This window comes from Polypterus senegalus, chromosome 8 (genome assembly GCF_016835505.1).
Source record: "Polypterus senegalus isolate Bchr_013 chromosome 8, ASM1683550v1, whole genome shotgun sequence".
NCBI lineage: Eukaryota > Metazoa > Chordata > Cladistia > Polypteriformes > Polypteridae > Polypterus > Polypterus senegalus.
This window is the reverse complement of record NC_053161.1, coordinates 180,368,243-180,394,897: the sequence shown is the minus strand read 5'-3', so window position 1 is coordinate 180,394,897 and position 26,655 is coordinate 180,368,243. Positions and strand designations below refer to the sequence as shown.

The window sequence follows — 26,655 nt, the reverse complement described above, 5'->3', positions numbered from 1 at the left end:
GTGTGTGATATCATATCTGAGCTGTGACACACTGCACATGTGCTTAATGAAGAAAATAAAATAAACTCAACTTTACGACACGGCCCAATCTGAACTGAGCGTACTGATATATGCTTTAATATATATATATATATTATTGCTCCATTGAAAAACAAAAAAGACACGAAGAACTTTACTAAATTTTACAAGAACTATTTACAGGAAATCTTACACTAATTAAAAAAAAAAAAAAACTCAGTTCATGATCACAAAAACAAACGGCTCAGTGGCAGCACCAGACAAACGCAGCTTCTCCGATGACGTTATTGGTTTAATAGGCTCCTATAAGGCAGCAGGACACTGAGCCACCCAGCCTCTCTCCAGCTATAACGTATGCGCGCTCAACAGGCACGTGATCCGAAATCGGAGACAGGCTGACGTCATCCAATGCGACGGCTCCTGAAGCCAAACTGCCACCGTCTCGCTGTTGTTAATTTAGGCAGAAGTGTGACCGAGTTCAGAAATTATTCATCGGCAAGAGGCAGACAGTAAGTACTTTGGAGATGCGCTTTATTCGCTCCATTAGAAAAACCGCGCGCAGTGAGTTCGTGTTCGTTAGCCCTCCGCAGAACTTTGCTCGAGTGAATCCTACTGTTGCCACCCGCGTGTCATTGCTGTTCATTCGTATCAGCGGTTCACTTCACGTGGCTGACTCCCAAATTTTAAATCGTAGCACCCAGTCACACCGCTGGCGCTTGTTCATTCCCCTTCGAGTGTTGTTTTGTCGTTTCCTTCACCTTCTAATCTCCGTCATCGAGCAGACGGCCATTCCACACGTAAGACGCTTTGATTTCTGCCTTTGTTTCTCTTGTTTCACTCCGCGGCGCTCAGTTATGACAGTTGCGGGGTTGGTGACCGGCCGTCCACTGAAAGAGCGGCGAGGAGTCCCTCGGGCAACTTCGTGTTTCTGCCTTACAGTTCTGTCAGAATGAATTTGAATCTAAGCCTGTTTTTAAGTCTCTATTCAGTTTCCATGTCTGCTCTTTTATTCTTATTTTCTTCACTTCTCTAAAGATACTCATGTTTGGTGGCCTGGCAAATCTAACTTGTCTTGTGGTTGTGGACTTGAATATGAGTGTACCCTATGGTGGTCTATAGCTGGCTCCTGCCTTGTACAGGTACTCTTGCTTTCTTCCTATTTCCCAATAACATTTTGTTTTGCACTGGACCACGGTGGTGAGGTGAGCTCTGTGGGTCACCTCTTTGTGCCACTCTTAGGTGAACTGTCAGGACTGGCATCTGTCTTCTGCTAAGACCCACTTTTATTTAATTAGAGTATTCATGAAGGTCAATAATGAGCCGCTTTTACTCTGGTCCCCCCTTTTAGGGTTACCAATAGCAAACTGGCAAACTAGAACCACAAATAGAGCGTTAAGAAAGACTGAGGCACACAAGGTCTCCACCATGCCAGTCTCACAATACTGGGAGCTGCTGCTGTTTAATAAGAGTTTATTAATGTGTTAATTACTAAAATATTCGTGATGTGTGCAGAGTGTACTTAAACAAGATGAAGCTGATAAACGTGAAACTTGTTTCAAAGTTGTTGATAATGACAGTTGTTTTGAAGAATATTTTTGTCCTGGAGCATGTCAGATTTACCAGCCACAGTCGCTGATCTCATTACCCAACCACGATAATTTAAACGACCATTCAGCAGAGTCGTGCTCAGCCCTGTTTCTAAAAGCCAATAGCATGCTGCTGATGAAGCCCATGGTGTTCAAAGGGTTAACAGCTGTAGCTCTTCAGCAGCAATCTTCACCCTTTATTTGATTTTTTTCCCCTTTTGTTTTGCTATCTGAATCACGAAACAAAGAGGAGCATCTCTTATGTTTGTTTGGTTCAAAACCTGCAGTTTCTTATTCCTCTTCACTTAACTCTATTCCTTCTACTTCAGAGAAACATTCACTGGTTGTTGGCTCTCCTGCACACACAGTCTGCCCCTAAGACTAAAAACAAAATCAAACCTGTTTAAATTTGTCTTAGTAGTTGAAGTCAGACATTGTGTGTCTCACATTTGGCAGCCATCTTTACAGGGACACACCGCCAACTGCCTCCATCTCGCTAAGATTATGTAAATGAAGGCTGTGACTTGAATAATGGTTTGGGATTTTGTAAGCTTGAGGTAGTTTCACATTAGACAAGTTGACCAGTGATTTTAAGTTCCTCCTTCATATGCCCCTGTTTTTTAACATAATCCTGAGGCCTAACTTGTATAAACCTTCCTTAACATTAACTATTAACAATATTCCGGGACCCTAACAGTTTTGAATGTTCAATCAAAGTCGTGAATACTGTTAACACACAACTGTGCAAGATGGCCTCCTCCTTCTTCTAGCCAGATAAGAGCTGAGGGTGTGGTGACTCCTCGGCTGGGCGTTTCTTTCCATTGTAGATAAAGAAGAGGAGATAGTTAGCAGCAGCACTCCCTCTCATCTGAACAAATCTCTGCAGGTGATCCCTAGTCACTCCTGTGTTACGACAGGTCATTTTCTAATTGTGGATTTATACACAAGCACACACAATAACAAGGTGTCATTACTTTTGTAAGAAACATCTAAAACAGTTAAATAAATGCTGCTTAACAGGAGTTCTGAAATAAAGGATAAATGTTGAACTGACAAGTTTGATTTCATACTGGAAGCTTCAAAGCTGCTAAAAAGAAGGGGCAGATTTAGAAAATTAAAGCAAGACAAGCTTGTGACATTTGATTTTTTTTTATTTAATTTGACTATTCTGTTAAATCTTGCTCTTAAGTAATATTTTTTAACCAACTAATGATGCAAATTTAAATCTTGCAATAGCAAGTGTTGCAATTCATACAGAATAGGTCTGTGATTAACTGGACTTTAAAACCATGTTGTTACAAAAACATCTTAGAGTTTTTATTTAAATGAAAGTATCCTGAATAATCTTGGAATTCAGTAATTCAACAGTATAATAATGTTTTGAATTTTAATTTTTAGTTTGGATTTTAAGCAGTGTTTTTCAGCTACTGTCCCTGAATGATTAGAAATGTGCACATGCTAAGATAAATTAGACAGTTCATGATATATCATTCTTTATAAACTCTGTGCTGAAACTTCCACCAAAACTGTAAACCCTACCTTGTGCTGTTGCACTGGCGGATCTCCATCCCTGCTCGACATTACATTTCATTATATTTTAAGATTTATGAATACCAGTACTTCTTTAATGGGGGTGAATAGGATTTCTGTGTGTGTTGTGGTATCAAAGGGTGTCCAGAATTGTAAAATTGTGTTGTATTAGTATGACATACAAAAGTTCTAATATCATAACATCTCTAATATCAACAGATAGTGCAGAGTCATAATGGTGTGTCGTAAAGGCATGAAACACTCCCTGAGACTGTTTGTTTCATATCTGGTCACCTGGTATGAAGATTGATTACTTACTCTGTCCATGTGGTCTCGGTGAATAACTTGACTTGGCTTCTTTCTTAACTGATGAGGACATAGAAAAATGGGACTTAAATGTGTTACATTTGTATTACACTTCTGAATTATTTAAACCCTGTGTTCTGTACAGAGATAAAGAAGAAGATGCCAAAAATGTATCCAGCTGGCCAGAAGAGTTTACAGAAAGAATGTCAACGTGAAGAGGATGTCATTGAAAAGAGGAACAAAAGAAAGGGTAGGACTAACATTCAGAGACCCCGCAAAATTATAAACCATATTAAGGTGAAAGACTGTAATCCTCAATATATGGGCCCAGATGAAGACTTAAACAGATTGGGCTCCAGTTTGGGCAGACGCTGCTCCTTGAAGGACAATAATGCCCACAAGCCGTCAGAATCCTCGAAGACTAACACAGTGAGCCCCGAGAAGAAATTGTGTCCAAATCAAACTGGAGAAGGTATGTGCTAAAATAAAATAAGGCAGTTAGGATTTACCTGAAGGGTGCTTTCTTGCATTTTCACTCTGCTTAGAAACAAAGGCTTTTTAAAAAATATGGGTTTCATTTTTAAAGTTTAAGGAACAGAAACAATTTAATCATTTGAATTTGAATGAGGAGGCATGGCTGAGTTGTTCTTGCAGTTTTTTCAGTTCACAATTTCCTTGGTTTGGTTTGTATCTATTTTTAATAATAATCACAAGCTTAATGTCTTTATTATGAAGAAAACCTTTTAATAGATTTTAGGCAAAATAAAAAGAAGTCAAAGAAATGTCAAATCTGTTTGTTTCTACCTTTCTTTAAAGAAACCGTTTCAAACAATAATGTATTGCCTTTTTACTTTCTCCACATGTAGTATTGTGGAGTAGACATGTCACCCATTTGACTGTTCAATAAATTTGAACAATTTAGACCCCTCTGAATGAAAGTGTTTCACGTCTGCCTGTGTGCAAGAATCTCTGTGCATCAGTGGAGTGCAAAACCTGTGAATGGATAAACCAGTCCTGTTCACATTTATCATTAGATATTCTGAAATTGCAAAGACTTTGTGAATGTGAAGAAAATTGGTTCACTGAACTTTACTGAGTTAAACTTTTTTTTTCTTGAAGTGACACAAACAAAATTGTTAATTAAAGCAGGATTTCATCTAAAACGTGTGAAACATTCTATGAAATTAGTTTGAAAGGATTTTGACGCTTTTAGTCATTTCCTGTTTGCTGTCAATCCAGTATGAAAAGGGGCTGATCTTTGTGATGTGGTGGCATTTTTATTTTTGAAGTTTTTGAAAATACAAGTTGGTACAGTACTTGAAACCTTTTTGAAATTCTTATCCATTTTAGAGCAATAAAAAAAAATGATGATTCAGTTCAGGTAATTTTATTTTGTAGCACTGTTCACTGAGTGGTGGCTCTAAAAATTCAAAGGTATGATCTAATGAAACATTTTACAAATGATTAATCACATAATGAGCCGTTTTAAACTGATTAACATAAATGGAACAGAATACTATCTCTCAAAGAAAGTCAAATATGAAGAACGCGGCCAATTATGACAAAGCTAGACAAGTGAGGATACCACGTCACCATCTTAAATAAGGAGGCAATATGACATCATGTGATGGAGCTGAGCCGCGTCAGCAGCCACAAAATATCCACAAATTATGTGATAGACGGAAGAGTAAAATGACTTATCAAAATAACAAAAATACAGTGATTTTTTTTTTTTTTTGGTGAGAATGTTAGTACAAAACAATCCCTAAACTCAGAAGAGGGTGTAGGTGATATCAGAACTCGACTAATAATCCAAAATCAAACTTTAACGATAGGAAGACAGTTCAGTTAGTTCAACCTGCATGACTGTATGTCACCCAGTAAATGCATTTAGTGTTAGGAATTATTACTTTTTTTTTTTTTTTTATAGCAAAGGCAAACTGTGAAAATTCAAAACAATTAATTTAGACGAACAGTCCATCCATCAAAAAACCATGGATGAGTCCATCAAAAAACTACATGGAGTGAAGGAAAATGACACAAAAGTATGATCTTCTCAAAATAAATACTGTTCTGGTGCTGTATCAGTTTAAAAAGGGTCGCTATGTAGACTGATGTCTTGGGTCTCTAGCCGTACCTTTTGCTCAACTTTGATAGGAGTAGCCTTACATTTGCAATCTGGAAATCAGTTGACCAAGAGCTTTTCAAAACGTTTTTGAGCCAAATTGAACTTTTTACAAAACTGTTAATTTATGTAATTATTTAAAAACAGATGGAAAAATGGAGAGGAAGGTGACTCAAGAAGTCTAGAATGATGACCACACTGGCACTCAAATGGTGACATTTTAGGAGCAGAGTGAACTGGTACATTCCAAGCAGAGTCAGCAATGGGTAGAAAATCAACCGAGTCATCTTGATTAGGACCAATCAAACAGCACAAGTGTTTCTGTAGGCCTCTGTTAATTCTTTACATTTGCCTATTAGCTTCTGGCTGATAACCAAACATTTTAAGTTTTATAGAACAACCAAATCTCTCACAGAATAGTTTCTAGAAGCGAAAAATAAATGGAAGACCACAGTTTGATACATCTTGATACAAAAAACCATAGATACTATCAGTCTTTTCTAGAAAGACAGCTGCCAGGTGTTTAGTAGAAGGGAATAAGATGCACACATTTCAAAACTCAATCCACCTCCAGAAAAATTGTATTAAAACCCTTGGAGGAAGGCATATCAGTAATAAATTCCATGGTTTACTGCTCCCATGAATATAATGGTACCTGAGCAATCCGACATATACAGTAGGTTATATAATCCCAAACCTCTTCATGCATACTTTTCCACCAAAAATTTGGTTGAAGTGTCTTTAAACTCTGTTTTCAGATGACACAGTTCCAATATTTGCTTTATATAGCGGGTTGGATAATGGATGGATGCTAGGAGGAACACACACACACACACACACACACAGCCTGAAAGAAGGTATTTTGGGAAAACTCGACCTCAGTCATTATATTATCAATTAATGGTAAGAATATTTAGGTAAAATTCCATTACAACGAACTCCTAGGGACCTAAAAAATATATTTTGTAACGAAAATTTCATTGTAATGAGATTCTGTATTTGTTAATATAGTGCTTTCTTTAACTTGCGTCCAGGCATTTGCAGTCATTTCATTAGCTTCTTTTGCATTAATTTTAATCTCCTCCTGCCTACAAGTTATGCTGACGAGAATTTTTCTCAGCCTTGCCATAGTACACTTTCGGGGTGCGAATGATGCCCAAATTCAATGGCTGAAGAAATGCTGTGCAATTGGGTCGGAGGAATAAAACAAGAACATTATCTAAATGTGGAAGCATGTTGTGGGCTGCGCAGTTATCAATCAGGAGCCGAATCATCCTTTTCTTCTTCATATTGTGAGGTGTCTGAACTCTTTTGAGACCCCCGCCCACTCCCCACCCAACGGGAACGACAGGCTGAAGTGTGCCCCGGAACACGATTGTAGCGTCTGTGGTAGATTGTTTGTCCGTTGCCGGAGCAGGGCAAAAACAGGCTCATAGCGCTGCAGTGAAGCGAAACAGAAGCAAATCCTAAAAGATCAGGATCACGCTATAAGTCCCTGTCTTGCACCCCAAAACACGAGGCTGAGTCTCAGTACTTTAGCAAAACCAGCTTTATTCAGCTTAAAACGGGAACGGCACACTTATTTATTGTAGCGTGATCTTATACTCTGCTATACACAGACACAGCAGTGAGGCAGGATCGTGGCCAAATCAGTGATCAAGTTACCTGTTACCTGCATTTACAATGTTCCTTGCATATCAACCATCGATCTCTTTTCTGTTTGCTTTGGCGGAGAGACGCAGCACAGCTTTGAGCTGGCTGTTGCCCCGGCAACAGACTTCCATAGACATGGAGTTTGGACTTGGGGATGCTCTTCGGCGTCCTGTCTAGTTGTGGAAGGGCCCAGGAGTTTACCCATCTCACATTTTCTTGAATGAGTGCCGCATTAATAGGAATGTTTCTTGAACGTGCATCACTGAACCACATAAAAACGGCTTTTTCAACGTCTTCAAATGCAGCAGTTCACATATGTTTGCAACTCGAGATTTTTCTTCTTTTTTTGCTCCGTCTTTCAAGAAAGTTGACAGTGTTGATGGCGAAATTCCGAAATCACTGGCAACGTAGTTTTTCTTTTTGCCATAATCGAGAGCTGCAAAAATGTAAAGTTTTTTTTTTTTCTTCTAATATGAACTGTTATTGTTTTTTCGTGTCTGCCGTTTCTATAGGATGGTGACAATGAGTTAAATTCCAATGGATGTTTTTCAAATGTTGACGAGTGATAAGCAAACGGTATCACTGAAAACCGCAGGAAACAAAAAAGGCAAAAAAAGTACAAGGAAAGTTCGAAGAAAGAAAAAAAAATAGTGTTTCTGTTTGGGGATCGTTGTGCACAACTGAGCTGCGGCCACAGAACTAACTTCTCTCTGGCTGATTTATTCAAGCATTTCAAGGTCTTTTGGGCATTTCATTGTAATGAAAGTATCTGCTGAATGTACATCGTAGTAACAAGATTTCTATAGACTCGTGTTATATGGGGAAACTGTCGGGACCATAAAAATACTTTTTTGTAATGAAAATTTCATTGTAAAGATATTCATTGTAACGGAATTTTACCCGTAGTTCCTAAAACTGGGTTTGGGTTAAAAAACAAAGAAGACCCTTATCTGAGTGTCTCAGTCAAGAAAGGACATCTTCTCTGTCATTGTTCCTCTCTGGTGTCTAAGATATGAAGAAATTCACAGTGACTTAAAAATAAAGACCTTCTGGCTCCAATAATGCACAATATAGTCATTAATGGGTTTTGAACCCTAGTGACAAGCCAGTAACCTATTTCCGAGCATCTTTGCTATGACAAGAATATCAAATATTCCCCAGAATTCTTGAATGAATTCATTCAATGAAAAACAAAACCGATTACATTAGTATATTCAATCAATCCAGTTAACCACCAGCCATTCATCACAGCAAAGCCAGTCCTATCCACTTAATTCTTCTAAAATAACATCTGCAGAAAAAAAAAAAAAACTCGGGAGAGAAAGATTACCCCTAAGAACGAGGTAAATGTCAAATAAGGATGTCCGTGTAACAAGGACCTTCTTATTGCACTTCCCTAGATTATCGACAGTGATTCAGAACAGAATAATATTTAACCGGGTTGCTACATATTTAAGATTTTTTTTCAAAAACTTATTAATACAGCATTATGTATAAAAGACCCATCAATGGGTCAGCAAGAGAAGAAAGAGTGAATTGTATTGAGCAACAAATACAGAAGAGAGAAGCAATGATAAAAAGTAGAATAATTTACATCAGAGTTATAGGTGACAAAAGTTAATACTGCTTGTGTCTTGGAAATGACAAGGATGGTAGAAGAAGGAAATAAAGGGAATACTGAACAGTGTCAACTGGATGATTACACCCTCAGGAGCCCAGATTTGTCAAACCAATTACTTAGAACTCTGATCATTCCACAAAGATAGGGAAGGAAGACACAGAGCTGGCACAGGTGGGGAAGATATGGCTATGAAACATGGTACGTGAGAGGTTACTTCCTAAATGTCATATACAAATGGTGTGAAAAAATATGACCCTGGATCAGGTAAAAGGTTTCCAACTTTTGATTTATAAAGAGAACTAGCAAAATACCCGCGCTTCACAGCAGAGAAGTAGTGTGTTAAAGAAGTAATGAAAAAGAAAAGGAAACATTTTAATAATAACGTAACATGATTGACAATGTAATTGTGTTGTCATTGTCATGAGTGTTGCTGGCATATATATATATATATATATATATATATATATATATATATATATATTATACTAGCAAAATACCCGTGCTTACTGCAGCGGTGAAGTGCTGCCTTAAAATTTTTATTAAGAACAAAAGTAAACCATTTTAAACTGAGGGAAAATATACCAATAATTATTTGTTAAGGAAATCTTTGTATGCCACTTTGTCAGTTCGGCCCTCCAGTTGTAATATGACCAAGCTGTGCTTTGAGCTTACTCTTGAGCATGCAATGTACAGTTGGCCATGTGAAAAGCAATCTTGCCTCAAATCTCACAGCTTGGATTGCTGCTGTCATAATCGGTTTGAGTTTCATGGTTTGTTTCAATTACGACAGTATTTGCAGGACTTGTGTTGACGTGACATTCGGCATCTGTCAAGCGTTGTAAGCATACAACCAGTTTCATGGATAACTTTGCATCCAGCTTTTGAGAGTTTAAACATTCATAAACATCAAAGTGTCCACTACTGAAATGTCACCTGTCAATCTAAGATGTTTAAGAGGCATTGGTGGTTGTCGAAAGGTGTAAAATATTTGGCCATTTCGGTATACTTGAAAGCGACAACCGAACAATACACCGGCAGCCATCAACTCACATGCAGATGCATAGGTGAAGGGCTTAAGCATTTCACTCTTCTAGTGCTCCTGTGTAGAATAATTATCTCCTGTACCATCATCAGTCCACACCTTGAACCTGTCCCAGTCATTCAATACATAAGACACAGTGTTCCTCCGGATATCAAGAGTGAGCCTGATATGGCCGTGCAATATGTAACAAAGTGAATGGAAAAGGTAGGTTCCATCTCTGGGCATGGAAACCACTCGGTGACAGTTCTTTGATTGATGGTGATCACCTCGAAAGACATGTTAATGGGGGTACAGTTGGAATGATAAAGGAAATGGGTACCTGAACAATGAAAAGTAAGTCTAAAATACCTACACAATAACTATAATCGTAATAAATGAACAATAAAATAGCAGAGAAGCCGTGGATTAAATAAAAAGGCTGTAGTTATCAGCAGGGAGACGTGAATCCCGTGGTGAAGCAAGGAAGGAAATGTAGAGACTGGAGCGACAGGCGGCCTTATACAGGCAGGCAGCCAACAACGTGGGAGGCGTTGGGATGGGGACCTAACGCCGCCTCACACGGTGACCGAGCTGCAGGCTATGGACGATATATATATGCGTAAGTAGGATTCAGTTAGCATTGGGAACCCGTGTACCAAATTTCTTGAAGATGGGCCCATAAGTAACAAAGACTGTTGAAAAGTTCAATATGGTAGCCGACAGTGGCATCATACCACCGAAATAAGTACGTACATTGGTTTCCGTTAGTGCAGGGAAGCCGCCTACCAAATTTCGAGAAGATGGGGCCATAAATAAAGTTCAACATGGCAGATGTTGTTGACCGTTTGACCATTACGTGTAGAATTTCAAAATGAAACCTGCTTAACTTTTGTAAGTAAGCTACAACAACAACAACGTTTATTTATATAGCACATTTTCATACAAACAGTAGCTCAAAGTGCTTTACATATTAAAGAATAGAAAAATGAAAGACACAATTATAAAACAAAATAAATCAACATTAACATCGAATAAGAGTACGGTTCAATGGCCAGGGGGGACAGAAAAAACAAAAAAACTCCAGACGGCTGGAGAAAAAATAAAATCTGTAGGGATTCCAGACCATGAGACCGCCCAGTCCCCTCTGGGCATTCTACCTAACATAAATGAAACAGTCCTCTTTGGATTTAGGGTTCTCACGGAAGGGCTTGATGATGATGATGGTCACGTAGACTTCTGCCTTTTAATCCGTCCATCATTGTTAGAGCATCATGAAGCTTTGAGTAGGAAAAAAAAACGGAAAAAGAAACAGAAAAGAGAGTAGGGGTCAGTACCGATTTTAGAGCCATTATGAATAGTTATTTTGAGGAGATTGAACATATAGAGTATCAGGATTAAGTTAAATTACGATTAAAATGAAGTTATAAAAAGGCCATGTTAAAGTAATGTGTTTTCAGCAGTGTTTTAAAGTGCTCTACTGTATCATCCTGGCGAATTCCTATTGGCAGGCTATTCCAGATTTTAGGTGCATAGCAGCAGAAGGCCGCCTCACCACTTCTTTTAAGTTTTGTTCTTGGAATTCTAAGGAGACACTCATTTGAGGATCTGAGGTTACGATTTGGAATATAAGGTGTCAGACATTCCGATATATAAGATGGGAGATTATTTAAGGCTTTATAAACCATAAGCAGAATTTTAAAGTCAATTCTGAATGACACAGGTAACCAGTGTAGTGACATTAAAACTGGAGAAATGTGTTCGGATTTTCTTTTCCTAGTTAGGATTCTAGCAGCTGCATTCTGCACCCGTTGCAAATGATTTATGTCTTTTTTGGGTAGTCCAGAGAGGAGTGCATTACAGTAATCTAGTCGACTGAAAACAAACGCATGAACTAATTTCTCAGCATCTTTCAGTGATATAAGAGGTCTAACTTTACTTATGTTTCTTAAGTGAAAAAATGCTGTCCTAATGATCTGATTAATATGTGATTTAAAATTCAGATTACAGTCAACAATCACCCCTAAGCTTTTTACCTCCGTCTTGATTTTTAATCCTAATGTATCCAGTTTATTTCTAATAGCCTCATTGTATCCATTATTGCTGATCACTAAAATTTCAGTTTTCTCTTTATTTAACTTGAGAAAATTACTATTCATCCATTCTGAGATACAAGTCAGACATTCTGTTAGTGAATCAATAGAATCAGGGTCATCAGGAGCTATTGATAAGTACAGCTGTGTGTCATCAGCATAGCTGTGGTAGCTCACGTTGTGCCCTGAGATAATCTGACCTAACGGAAGCATGTAGATTGAGAATAACAGCGGACCCAGGATAGAGCCTTGTGGAACACCAAATTGGATATCATGTGTCTTCGAGTTGTAATTCCCACAACTAACAAAATGTTTTCTCCCTGTCAGGTAGGATTCAAACCAATTTAGGACCCTGCCAGAGAGGCCCACCCATTGACTAAGGCAATTTCTAAGAATGTTGTGATCAATGGTGTCAAATGCAGCACTCAGATCTAAGAGGATGAGAACAGATAAATGGCCTCTGTCTGCATTTACCCGCAAGTCATTTACTACTTTAACGAGTGCAGTTTCTGTGCTGTGATTTGTTCTAAAACCCGACCCGACTGAAGCTGTAAGAAATGAGCCTGTCAAATTTCAGCCTTGTACCTATACGGGAAGTTGGAGAATTAGTGATGTTGGAAAATTCAATATGGCGGCTGACAGTGGCGTCATATCACCGAAATAAGTACGCACATTGGTTTCGGTTAGCTCAGGGAACCCACCTACCAAATTTCGTGAAGATGGGGTCATAAATAAGAAAGTTCAGCATTGCGGACATTGTCGACCGTTATGACCGTTACGCGTAGAATTTCGAAATGAAACCTGCTTAACTCTTGTAAGTCAGCTGTAAGGAATAAGCCTGCCAAATTTCAGCTTTCTATCTACACGGAAAGTTGGAGAAATAGTGATGTTTGGAAAATTCAATATGGCGGCCGACAGTGGCGTCATACCACCGAAATAAGTATGTACATCGGTTTTGGTTAGCGCAGGGAAGCCACCTACCAAATTTCGTGAAGATGGGGTCAGCCTTCTACCTACACGGAAAGTTTGAAAATTGGTGACGTTGGAAAGTTCAATACGGCAGCCGACAGTGGCGTCATACCATCGAAATAAGTAAGTACATCAGTTTCAGTTAGCGCAGGGAAGCTGCCTACCAAATTTCGTGAAGATGGGGCCATAAATAAGAAAGTTCAACATGGCGGACATTGTCGACCGTTATCGACTGTTATGACCGTTACGTGTAGAATTTCAAAATGAAATCTGCTTAACTTTTGTAAGTAAGCTGTAAGGAATAAGCCTGCCAAATTTCAGCTTTCTACCTACATGGGAAGTTGGAGAATTAGTGATGAGTCAGTCAGTGAGGGCTTTGCCTTTTATTATTATAGATACCAGAAGAACAGAGGGAGGGCTATGGTAGGGGAGAGGAGAGGATTTCAGAACACAACATATATCTGTCTTGAGTTAAGGATGATGTCTAGCCTTCATTGAATTAAACTTAAATTTTTGCAATTTACATTCCATAATTTGAGAATCATTTGCCTGACGTCCAACTGGCATTATAAACAAATGCAACAACTAGGAGTAACACCACTGGCTTGGATTTCTGAAATCGTTGGATTTACCAATTCATAACTAAGTAAAAGCAATGTAGAGAAAAAAAAATGGCTATAAATCTAAAAGTGAAGCACTGAAGGGTGTGGTTTAAATTAATAAAGAAGCACTCCACTGTAATATTTACATTAAGATGATGTGTAATCATGGATGATTTGAACTTTTAAAATATGAATTTGGTATCATCCTGAAGTAAATGTCTGCATATCTCCTACATTTTCTCAAGCATGGCTCAACACCTTTTGGACCTACTCTTTTCTAACAATGGAAGAAGCATAATCTGTGAAAGAAAAGTGATTGAAACACTATGTGAACCTGGATAAGAGCTTGTCTAAGGTTGAAATCTGTCGAATACACACAAGTGTATGCCAAAACAAATACACGATTTGCACAGAGCAGACGTTTTAGGACTGAGGTGAAGAGAACTTCCGAAAAGCACATAAGGCAGGGGGGTTTGCTGGTGTAAATGATCTGTGGGATTATAACTTCAGAGAGATTTTGATCCAGGCATTTACTGTTCCATCCCCATGGTGGGGAGAGAGAACTATCATAAATTGATGAATAACAATATTAATAAAATAAGTTACAACTGAAAAGACTACAGGCAAATTTGAAACTAAACTTTAAAGATTAAAAAGGAGTTGAAACACAAAGTAAGTGGCTTACAGGCAACAAATGTTTTTTTTTAACATATTAAAAAAAAATTTGCATTCAAGTTCTTCACATTTGGGAGTTCTTACCAGCTAATTTTGAAAGTAATGTAGTTTACTGGTCTAATCTGCAAAAGCCAATAATGAAGTTAGCTAATGTCGACATGCTGGGAAAACAGAGATACAGTGAAATCTCCTTCTTCACAGTGTAAAACTGCACCCAGTTGGGTGTGTCTTGTTCTGAAGGCCTCCAACCTCTCTTGAGCCCATAAAATTGCACTGTATATGCCTGCCTCCAATCAGCAATCAGTACAAATGAGTCATTAAATGTGAGAGGTCTTCCAGTATCGTAATGCATTTTAAAATATTCTGAATAGTTCTTCAAATGCTTATTTTTTGTTCAACATCAAAGGAACAACTCTATCTAGTTTTTGTTATAGGAAAGGGGCAAGTATATAGCGTTTTAAACAAATAAACATACCCCACTTCAAACTCTGTTCTATTGATAACCTGCAGCAAAATGCCGTTTTTGTGTTTAGCAAGATGAAATACCCAATTTATGACAAAGGACTGTGTTAAGATAACAGAAATGTGATTTTTAAAAAAGTTTAGGTTATGGATGACAAACAAGAAGTCAGAAATTTAGCATCAATAATCTTAAGTTAGAGAGACTTAAATCTCTGACATTAACTGGGGAACCTGTCTGATTTGTATACAGACGGAGCTGGAGGTGTTAAAGATGCTAAGATTTGCACTGGGTGTGACAAGGATGGACAGGATTAGAAATGAGGACATTTGAGGGTCAGCTCAAATTGGACGGTTGGGAGACAAAGTCAGAGAGTCGAGATTACGTTGGTTTGGACATATGCAGAGGAGAGAAGCTGGGTATATTGGGAGAAGGATGCTAAGGATAGAGCTGCCAGGGAAGAGGAAAAGAGGAAGACCTAAGAGAAGGTTTAACACTAGAATTACCAGAGCCTACGAAAAAACTCGTAATTCCGTCCCACCTTAAACTGCTTCTTAAATCCCTTCACACCTCTCCGCCAGCGCCCTTTGTCTTCTAAATGTGCTGATAAAGAGAAGCCGGCTATTCCATCCCCCACCAATTTAGAACGTACACGAACTTCTCTCAGCTCATGCCTTGATTGAGTATCTGGGAGTGAAGTGGAGTTTTAGAGTGAAATAATAGATCGTTGTTTGGAACACACGCATTTCATGTCTGTTCCGTTTCTACAGTAATCTGTGTCAACACATTGTTAAAACAGAAACTTTTTTATATTCTAGTAGTAGATGACAAAATGTAGGCATAAACTATATAATGTATGAAGCCTGAAGTCCAAATAGCAAAGAAACATTTTCACAAGAATAACACAATTGCACTTTTATTCAAACATATAACTGCAGAAAGAAAAAGCCGCCTTAACATGCGACATTGACACCAGTTTACTATAACTGACTCTGTGGTTCAATCGATACAGCCCCGCTTGGGAATCAAGGGGTCACGGGTTCGATCCTGCGCCCCTCCCTTTTGAGAAGTAAACTGTTCTTAGTCTTACTGTTTTAGAATAAAAACATACTTTTGATTTCAGTCTGTAACAGCCGGTGCAATTTATGATCTTTGTAAAGGTTAGCTTTTTTTTTTATTCACTTTTCACTCTCTCAGTCGCATTCAGAATCAATCCATACAACCCCATCTGACACGGCTGTTTTCACTAAAGACGCTATAGCTCTGCAGTGTACCACGATGCATACTAACGCCCCCCCCTGGTTCTGACACACAAACGCTGGCGAAGCTGCCTTCTTCGTATCTCACCGTCACTTGCTTTTCTTTTTATTCAGTTTTATTGAGTGTTCCTGCCAGTCCCGCATGTTGCTGTATGCTTTTTCTTTTGCACCCAGGACATGCAGAAGAAAGAATGGTAAAGACCAACTAACTTCGCTATATGCAATCATCAGACACTCCCCATCTGCCCGTGTCGTTCAAACACAGGAACATATATTGGTGTAAAAGTATAACAAAAGTGCACTTTTATTCAAGTGCACTTTTTCCATCGCTTTTCCTGTAAGAAGCAGTGTACACACTTCTCTCTATGCTGTGGTTTCTATTACACACCTGAAAGAAAGACAATATATGTGAAAATATAATCGCACTAATGCAATATTATTTGAAAACGAACAGCGTCAGATCGGGTGTGAAATTTATGCAGGAACTGGAAATTCTCTGATGCGGGACCTTCCCCCAGGGAAGAAAGTACAGTGTCAGGTGCTCATTCAGTGTAATAGAAACCATAGCACAGAGAGGTGTGTACACGGCAACAAGTACACGTGTCGTAAATGTAGGAAGGACGGTCCTTGGGTGTGTGGGAACTGTTAATATTTGAATGTGATGATTTTATATAGCACGGAATGAAAATCTTCACTTCTTAGCATTGCACCATGCAAGATGTCGTATCAATCGCCTACTGTATCTTGCTTTCTTTTTTCTTCGGTTATACAGGTAGTTTTGAATAAAAGTGCACTTGTTTTGTTTGCGAAATGAAGTGTCTGCGTGCACTTTTCGTGGCATTACACGTGTATTTTTGAGCATGCCCGTTTGAGCAGTATAAAAGTATTGAAAAGTATAACAAAACAACGGGCAGATGGAGAGTGTCTGATGATTGCATATAGCGCCGAACTTACTGCTCTTTACTATTCTCTCCTCTGCGTGCCCTGGAGTACAAAAGAAACAGAATACAGATGCGCTATAGCTCTGTGCTGTACCACGATGCATACTAACGCCCCCACCGGTTCTGACACACAGGCGCTGGCGAAGCTGTCTTCTTCGTATCTCACCGTCACTTGATTTTCTTTTTATTCAGTTTTATTGAGTGTTCCTGCCAGTCCCGCGCATGTTGCTGTATGCTGGATATATTTTCACATATATTGTCTTTTCTTTCAGGTGTGTAATAGAAACCACAGCATAGAGAGAAGTGTGTACACTGCTTCTTACAGGAAAAGGCGATGGAAAAAGTGCACTTGAATAAAAGTGCACTTTTGTTATACTTTTACACCAATATATGTTCCTGTGTTTGAACGACACGGGCAGATGGGGAGTGTCTGATGATTGCATATAGCGCCGAAGTTGGTCTTTACCATTCTTTCTTCTGCATGTCCTGGGGTGCAAAAGAAAAAGCATACAGCAACATGCGGGACTGGCAGGAACACTCAATAAAACTGAATAAAAAGAAAAGCAAGTGACGGTGAGATACGAAGAAGGCAGCTTCGCCAGCGTTTGTGTGTCAGAACCGGGGCGTTAGTATGCATCGTGGTACACTGCAGAGCTATAGCGCGTCTTTAGTGAAAACAGCCGTGTCAGATGGGGTTGTATGGATTGATTCTGAACGCGACTGAGAGAGTGAAAAGTGAATAAAAAAAAAAGCTAACCTTTACAAAGATCATAAATTGCACCGGCTGTTACAGACTGAAATCAAAAGTATGTTTTTATTCTAAAACAGTAAGACTAAGAACAGTTTACTTCTCAAAAGGGAGGGGCGCAAGATCGAACCCGTGACCCTTGATTCCCAAGCGGGGGCTGTATCTATTGAACCACAGAGTCAGTTATAGTAAAGTGGTGTCAATGTCGCATGTTAAGGCGGCTTTTCTTTCTGCAGTTATATGTTTGAATAAAAGTGCAATTGTGTTATTCTTGTGAAAATGTTTCTTTGCTATTTGGACTTCAGGCTTCATACATTATATAGTTTATGCCTACATTTTGTCATCTACTACTAGAATATAAAAAAAGTTTCTGTTTTAACAATGTGTTGACACAGATTACTGTAGAAACGGAACAGACATGAAATGCGTGTGTTCCAAACAACGATCTATTATTTCACTCTAAAACTCCACTTCACTCCCAGATACTCAATCAAGGCATGAGCTGAGAGAAGTTCGTGTACGTTCTAAATTGGTGGGGGGATGGAATAGCCGGCTGCTCCGAGCTTCTCTTTATCAGCACATTTAGAAGACAAAGGGCGCTGGCGGAGAGGTGTGAAGGGATTTAAGAAGCAGTTTAAGGTGGGACGGAATTCCGAGTTTTTTCGTAGGCTCTGGTAATTCTAGTGTTAAAGATGTCGTGAGAGAGGACATGCAGGTGATGGGTGTGACCGAGAAAGATGATGAGGGCAGGAAGATATGGAAGAAGATCTACTGTGGCAACACCTAATGGGAGCAGCTGAAAGAAGTAGTATGTAAATATACTATGTGGCTTACTGTCTAATAATTTTGATTGCCCAGGGCAGGAGTTCACATGTATTCCACGCCTGGACAAACTTGTGAGGAAGACAGGCTCTATTGTAGGAATGAAGCTGGACAGTTCAACATCTGTGGCAGAGCAACGGGCGCTAAGCAAACTCCTGTCACTCATGGAGAATCCACTGCATCTACTGAACAGTGTCATTTCCAGGCAGAGGAGTAGCTTCAGTGACAGACTTTTGTCACTGTGTTGCTCCACTGACAGACTGAGGAGATCGTTCCTACCCCACACTATGCGACTTTTCAGTCCCACCCGGGGGAGTAAATGCTAACATTACTCAAAGTTAGTGTCTGCTTTTTACATGCATTGTTATTACTCTTTAATTTAATATTGTTTTTTATCAGTATACTGCTGTTGGATTATGTGAATTTCCCCTTGGGATTAATAAAGTATCTATCTATCTTGCAAATATTGGGATTGTTGAAGTGTTAAATCCATTAGCATGCTTTTGTAAAGTGGGTTGCAAAATAATAATAATTCCTTACATTTTTATAGCGCAGGCATATACTGTTAAACACTGAATAATTTGTTGTAGTGCTATTTTATTTTAAATATTGGTCATTTAAAACTGTAACTCTTATTTTTATTTCTGTAGATTTTCAAGAGAATGACAACTTGTCCTCTCTTCAGGGTCGTCCACAAATTAAACAACCTGATAAGAATAGGAAGAAAGTGGCATCTGCAACAAAGAACTTGGTAATGGCCTCTCAGCACCCTAGATTTCAGCCTATTGTGAAGCTAACAAGGATCGATGCCATCAAATATCAAACAGTGTACAATATAAATCCAATCCGCCAACAGTGTGCGGGAACATTTAAATACAAATTGAATTCTAAAAATAATGGAGGGATTCATGGGAGTAAGAAAATGTATCACTGTCCTGAAGGTGGGAAACAATTCTCAGATAATCACATGCCTAAGAAACGCAGAGAAGATAATACAGTGAAGGAATCATACCACCGTTCTAAATGTGTTAAGAACTTTTCAAAACACAGCCATACCACCACTCCCATTGTAGAGAAACCATATTTGTCTAAACATGGCAAACGATTGTCACATGTGAGCCACCTTCATACACATATGATTGGTCATAGAGGACAGGGTTTATGTCATTGTCCAACATGTGGTAAACATTTCTTTGACAGGAACGGTCTTTTCAAACACAAAAGAATTCACACTGGAGAGAAACCATATTGTTGTTCTGAATGTGGCAAACAATTTTTAGATGGCAGTAATCATCGGAGACATTTAAGAGTTCACACTGGTGAGAAGCCCTATTGTTGTTCTGAATGTGGCAAACGGTTCTCACAAACAAGCCATCTTCATACACACATGAGAGTGCACACTGGAGAACAGCCATTTTCCTGTTTTGAATGTGGCAAACAATTTTCAGATAGCAGTAATCATCTGAAGCATTTAAGAGTTCACACTGGTGAGAAGCCCTATTGCTGTCCTGAATGTGGCAAAAGATTTTCCGACACAAGCGGTCTTCTGCGTCATGCAGGAGTTCACAATGAAGACCGTCCTTTTGCCTGTTCTGAATGTGGCAAGAAATTCTCAGAAAGAAGCAGCCTTCGTAGACATATAAGAACACACGTTTGATAGAGGCCATACTCGGTTTCCTGATTGTGACAAGCTATTCACCGATAACAGCAGCCTTCATAGACACAACAGAATTAATTCTGGATTAAGGCCATATTGTTGCTCTGAATTGTGGCAAGTGATTCCTACAACCATGCAGTCTTCAGCGACACGTAAGAACTCACACAGGAGAAAAGCCATACCGTTGCTCCAAGTGTGGAAAATTATTCATACAGAAAACTCCTCTTCAGGGACACATGAAAATTCATACTAAAAAGATAAAGTCCAAAGAGACTGTAAATAACAAAAAAAAAAAAAATCTGAAATTATTCAGTCGGGTGTGGAAAGAAACTTGGAATTGCTCTGCTAGTTGGTTACACAGAATACATTTGACAAAAAGTTGCAGACTCATTTAGGCAACCCTACTTATTAATTTACTGTAAGTGGCTTTTGCACTAATGACTATTGCACATTGTACACAGGTCTGCTTTACGAGTTCTAATGTTATTTATCTTATGTTATAGTTTTATGCTTTTTTATATTTTATTGTACAACGAAGTTGAGACAAAAACAGTATTTTGATTCTCCTGTATGTTCTGCACATATAGTGAATTGACAGTAAAAGGCGATTTGATTTGATTTCAGTGTTTCTATTATCTTTTCTCCAGAGTCTGTATTGATGTTCATACAACTCTCTGGTGTGGCTGCTGCTCTTTCTATCTGAAGAGTTAGTCCAGCTGGGATTCGATCAGCCCAGTATCGTCTAGCAGTCCCTCACAACAGGAGTGTATGAATATACCGACACATGTTTAGCATACAGCTGATGACGTGTTCATCTAATATAAATAAGGCCATATATGGACATCCTGTATTAAGTTATACAGAGAGATACCTGATACTTCAAGTCCCGTGGCTGCATACTTGAATGAACTCATCATACTTGGAGCAAAAAGGAAATATAACTGAAAAACTTAATAGACAAAAAAAAGGTTTTCCGCTACGGCTGTCCCTACCCACTGTGAAAACTTCATTTCTATTCTTTCAAATGTTTCCCCTCTTTAAAGGCAACTCCGCTTGCTCCCTATTAGATTTTAGTGGCCCAATATCATTTTTGCTGAAACGCTTTAACTTTTTTTTTTTGTAAAAATATATTTTTAAAAAAGTTCAAAAAAAGGGTCACAGTCAGGAATTAAACTTTGCACCCCTAAAGTATCAGGTCCATCTCCCATAGCAGTGAGCCTCCAAAGCCAAACTGACCAATCAGATTGCTGAGAGGGACTACACACTCGCAGACAGACAGTAGCTTTTTATTATCTTAGCTATAAGCTAAAGAAACGTCCTTGATGGATTTAATTATCTGTTCTCGTTTGGTAAATGTCTTCTGTTCCTGTGACTCAGTCTGACGTTCCTCAGGTACCACACTCTGTGGTTTGCTGCCCTCCTCTTCATGTACAGTGGTGTGAAAAACTATTTGCCCCCTTCCTGATTTCTTATTCTTTTGCATGTTTGTCACACAAAATGTTTCTGATCATCAAACACATTTAACCATTAGTCAAATATAACACAAGTAAACACAAAATGCAGTTTTTAAATGATGGTTTTTATTATTTAGGGAGAAAAAATCCAAACCTACATGGCCCTGTGTGAAAAAGTAATTGCCCCCTTGTTCAAAAATCACCTAACTGTGGTGTATCACACCTGAGTTCAATTTCCTGATTACTGCCACACCTGTTTCAATCAAGAAATCACTTCAATAGGAGCTGCCTGACACAGAGAAGTAGACCAAAAGCACCTCAAAAGTTAGACATCATGCCAAGATCCAAAGAAATTCAGGTACAAATGAGAACAGAAGTAATTGAGATCTATCAGTCTGGTAAAGGTTATAAAGCCATTTCTAAAGCTTTGGGACTCCAGCGAACCACAGTGAGAGCCATTATCCACAAATGGCAAAAACATGGAACAGTGGTGAATCTTCCCAGGAGTGGCCGACCGACCAAAATTACCCCAAGAGCGCAGAGGCGACTCATCTGAGAGGTCACAAAAGACCCCAGGACAACGTCTAAAGAACTGCAGGCCTCACTTGCCTCAATTAAGGTCAGTGTTCACGACTCCACCTTAAGAAAGAGACTGGGCAAAAACGGCCTGCATGGCAGATTTCCAAGACGCAAACCACTGTTAAGCAAAAAGAACATTAGGGCTCGTCTCAATTTTGCTAAGAAACATCTCAATGATTGCCAAGACTTTTGGGAAAATACCTTGTGGACTGATGAGACAAAAGTTGAACTTTTGGAAGGCAAATGTCCCGTTACATCTGGCGAAAAGGAACACAGCATTTCAGAAAAAGAACATCATGCCAACAGTAAAATATGGTGGTGGTAGTGTGATGGTCTGGGGTTGTTTTGCTGCTTCAGGACCTGGAAGGCTTGCTGTGATAGATGGAACCATGAATTCTACTGTCTACCAAAAAATCCTGAAGGAGAATGTCCGGCCATCTGTTCGTCAACTCAAGCTGAAGCGATCTTGGGTGCTTCAACAGGACAATGACCCAAAACACACCAGCAAATCCACCTCTGAATGGCTGAAGAAAAACAAAATGAAAACTTTGGAGTGGCCTAGTCAAAGTCCTGACCTGAATCCAATTGAGATGCTATGGCAAGACCTTAAAAAGGCGGTTCATGCTAGAAAACCCTCAAATAAAGCTGAATTACAACAATTCTGCAAATATGAGTGGGCCAAAATTCCTCCAGAGCGCTGTAAAAGACTCATTGCAAGTTATCAAACGCTTGATTGCAGTTATTGCTGCTAAGGGTGGCCCAACCAGTTATTAGGTTCAGGGGGCAATTACCTTTTCACACAGGGCCATGTAGGTTTGGATTTTTTTTCTCCCTAAATAATAAAAACCATCATTTTAAAAACTGCATTTTGTGTTTACTTGTGTTATATGTGACTAATTGTTAAATGTGTTTGATGATCAGAAACATTTTGTGTGACAAACATGCAAAAGAATAAGAAATCAGGAAGGGGGCAAATAGTTTTTCACACCACTGTATGGGTATCTCTGGGCACAAGACACTCTCGTTCATGTCAGGCCCCGGTACCACAGCCTGTTTGTGGTCTTCTACTTCATGCAGGGGGTGTCTTGACATCACACACTGTTATGTGTTTCACATCTGGTTCTATTCTTATTGGAGACCATGAAGATGTTGATGGTGTACTATCCTCTGGATTGCTGAAGAGCACAGCAGCCCACTCACCTTTCTGCAGTAAGACACTGTCCTTCACGCCGTAGGGGCAGCAACTCCAAGTAATCATCCTTGTGAAGTTCACCGCCCCTCTTCATAAAGTGGTGACCTCAGAGGACTGAGGTTCCCGCTGTCACACAGGAGTTCAGCATGTCTACCAGGTTCTTACCTTAGGGATGTGATGTCGTCCTCTGCTCAGTGTGACCTGTGAAGTGTCATTTCTTGCTTTCCTTTCTTTGACTACTGGACCCCAGTTATCTCAGACTGTTTCATTTTAATGGAGTCACCGTTCTGTAACATAATGTCAGTCCTCTCCTTCTCTTCACTGGTGTGTCTGAGGCAGGCAGGTCATTCTTTCAAACCTGAGCTCCACCATATCGTCACTACAGTATCTTCATCAGCTCTTCTTCCTCAGTCCACAAGTGAGCTGAGATCTCACAAAGCTGCCGCACAGCCTGTCCATTAAGTGCCAGGACCAGATGGACTGCCGACTCTCCCAGGACCATTGCTTTAGTTGTGTCACCACCTCAAACGTCACCTGATGAGCCTCCCATGCTGAACTACCATCGTGCTGTGGAAGCTCAGTCTGCATCTCAATATTAATGGAGAGAACATCAAAACCTTCATTAGAAATTGGACAATTTATCTGTAATGGTGACAGAATGACAAACGAAAATGTGAAGGTTCACAGTAAAAGATACTTCAGGAAGTTTAAAAAACAAATTCAAACAAAACAAGAATGAGGGTGACAACTGGGAGACATTTTTATGTTTACAAATAAAACTTGTAAAGAAGCCAAAAGTCACCCTGAAAGCCACAATTGTTCTTTACAGCTCCTCACTTGAGTATGTGTGGCACAGTAAGTGTGACAAGTTGATGTCCACCTCATTTATCAGCCGAGTGCCCTACGATTCTAAACTGAGCAGCTGCAGGTTCAATTCAGGCAGTTCATGGTGGGCACGGGCAGCAGGTGGGCACATCATTAGCTTAACATTTAGATTGGCACTGCCACATATGTCCAGATGACAAGGTGACAGGGGATGTGAGGGTGCTCAGTGTAAGAGCAGACAGTGATGGACATGGACACACACACACACACACACTGATGTTCTTGTCTAAGCTAACACTGCGGCCGTCGGGTTTTAATGAATTAACTTGGCGACTCCACACCGTGGCGTGTACGTTACACACAAAGACAAGTGTGGTGAACATCAGAATGACAACACGATCTTCATCCTCACTATTCTTTAGTTCTAGTCTTTGGAAATCTTTTCACTTTTACTTCTGGTGAACTACTTTTTAGTTTTCATTTTGGTTTGCAAAAAAACATTGGTGGAACACTGAGATGGTAGAAGGTTCATGAACATAAGTCAGGCTGAGCTAGAACTGATTAAAGGGCGTAAGGCCTGAATAATATGGGCAGTTTGACCTCACAGCACTACGTCTCATTAAATTCAGAGCTAGACAGGAGCTCAGTGTCTCTTATGCCATCCATCCCACCCAGAGATCACACTATGGAGCAGTCTAGTCTGCACACCCACATAATATCAAAAGGGGACTCAAGTAGCAAAAAGAGGAGGTTTTGATTACAAATAAAGGATAATATGAGAAAAGGGAGACAGAGACCCCAAAGAGGTAGAATCTCAAACTCTTATCTCTACTTACAGCATTAGCTCTAGTTAGCCATGGGGCTGCTGGCCCACTTACCCACACACAGCCCCCTCTCCTTCTCCACCAGCTGAGCTCCCATCCAGTCTAATCCTCAATTTCCAGCTCATCCTGGGTCTTCTCAGATGGACCTTTAAAGCACCAGAGCAGGTGTAGAAAGTCTGGTGCCACCCTTAAGTAGTGGCATCTCACACACCTACCAGCCTAGAACTCCTCAATAAAACACACTCTTTGTTAATTTGTGAGAAATGTAGCCCACCTCAACTCCAAAGTGGTCATGGCATACGGCTTTCTTAATAGAGAGTATCCACAATAGGCAGCATGGTGGCGCAGTGGTAGCGCTGCTGCCTCACAGTAAGGAGATTTGGGTTTGCTCCCCGTGTCCTCCTTGCGTGGAGTTTGCATGTTCTCCCCCTGTCTGTATGGGTTTCCTCCCACAGTTCAAAGACATGCAGGTTAGGTGCATTGGCGATCCTGAATTGTCCCTAGTGTGTGTGCCCGGTGTGTGTGTGTGTGCCCTGCGGTGGGCTGGTGACCTGCCCGGGGTTTTTTTCCTGACTTGCGCCCTGTACTGGCTGGGATTGGCTCCAGCAGAACCCTGTGAACCTGTGTTAAGATATAGCAGGCTGGATGATGGATGGAGTATTCACAATGCACCAGGGCCAAGAGCAATGAAGTCCAGAAGCCGGCTTGCTTTGTAATGGCCCCAGCTTGGACCTTACTGGAGTAAAATCTTCACTTATGTATCCACCGTGTGCTCACAGTGATCTGTTATATGGCGCCTTTCATGTCTGTGTTGGGCCTTCTTAACACACAAATCACATCATACTATTACATGTGTGTTATACACAAAGACAAGTGTGGTGAACATCAGCCTGACAACACCAGTCTCATTCTCCTTATTCTCTACTTCTACTCTTCAGACAGTTTATTTAACTTTTATTTCAGTTCCGGTCCACTTTGTGAAAAGAACACTGGTGGAGATGGCAGAAGGTTCAAGAACAGAAGTCATGCTGAGGTCTGATTGGTCCAAAAGCACAAGGCCTGACCATTACACGATAGTCAGCCTGACACCATAATGTCCTGCTGGTCAAAGAGGAGCAGCAGGGAAGGACAAGACCAGCAGAAATTCTAAACTGTACAGAAAAGTAACGTCTCCATCTATCCATCTGGAGACCACACTCTGGAGCAACCTACACAATCACAACATGTCAAAAGAGGTCACATGTAGCAAAAAAAGATGTTCTCGTTTAAGAGTTTCTCGTACAGTAATGGCTGGGGTCCCCTGCACAAATTCCAAAGTGCCATATGGTCAGGAAAGATCATCCATAATCAACAGCCTCTCAGAGGTGACCCCCACAAGCCAATGATGCTTCTGTCCATTTCCTTAGGTCAGGTTTTAGACGCCGAGGTTGACATCACTTTTCCTGGACATCTAAGCAGGCAATGTGGTGTAGTGGTTAAGGCTTTTAGCTTCAAAACCTGACGCTGTGGGTTCAAATGCTGATCCTGACACGGGTGATCCTGAGCAAGTCACTTCACCTGGCTGGGCTTATATTAAGAAGAAAAAGAAATGCAACAATTGTATTTGGAAAAGTCAGCAGTAAAATTAAATAAATCAATTTAAACAGCATGGTCAGGGCGAAACCCTCAGGATAAATAGAAACGGAGAGGGCGGACATG

At 39.9% G+C, this 26,655-nt stretch overlaps 1 protein-coding gene across 1 annotated transcript; it reads left to right on the top strand.

Moving 5' to 3' along the window:
- The first annotated feature begins 419 nt into the window (after nt 1–419).
- On the top strand, nt 420–20,381 carry LOC120533520 (zinc finger protein 664-like). Its single transcript, XM_039760445.1, has 3 exons — nt 420–527; nt 3,586–3,912; nt 19,077–20,381. Exons 2-3 carry the CDS (start codon nt 3,600–3,602, stop codon nt 20,081–20,083), a joined length of 1,320 nt encoding a protein of 439 aa, XP_039616379.1. The 5' UTR covers nt 420–527; nt 3,586–3,599; the 3' UTR covers nt 20,084–20,381.
- The last annotated feature ends 6,274 nt before the right edge of the window (nt 20,382–26,655 follow it).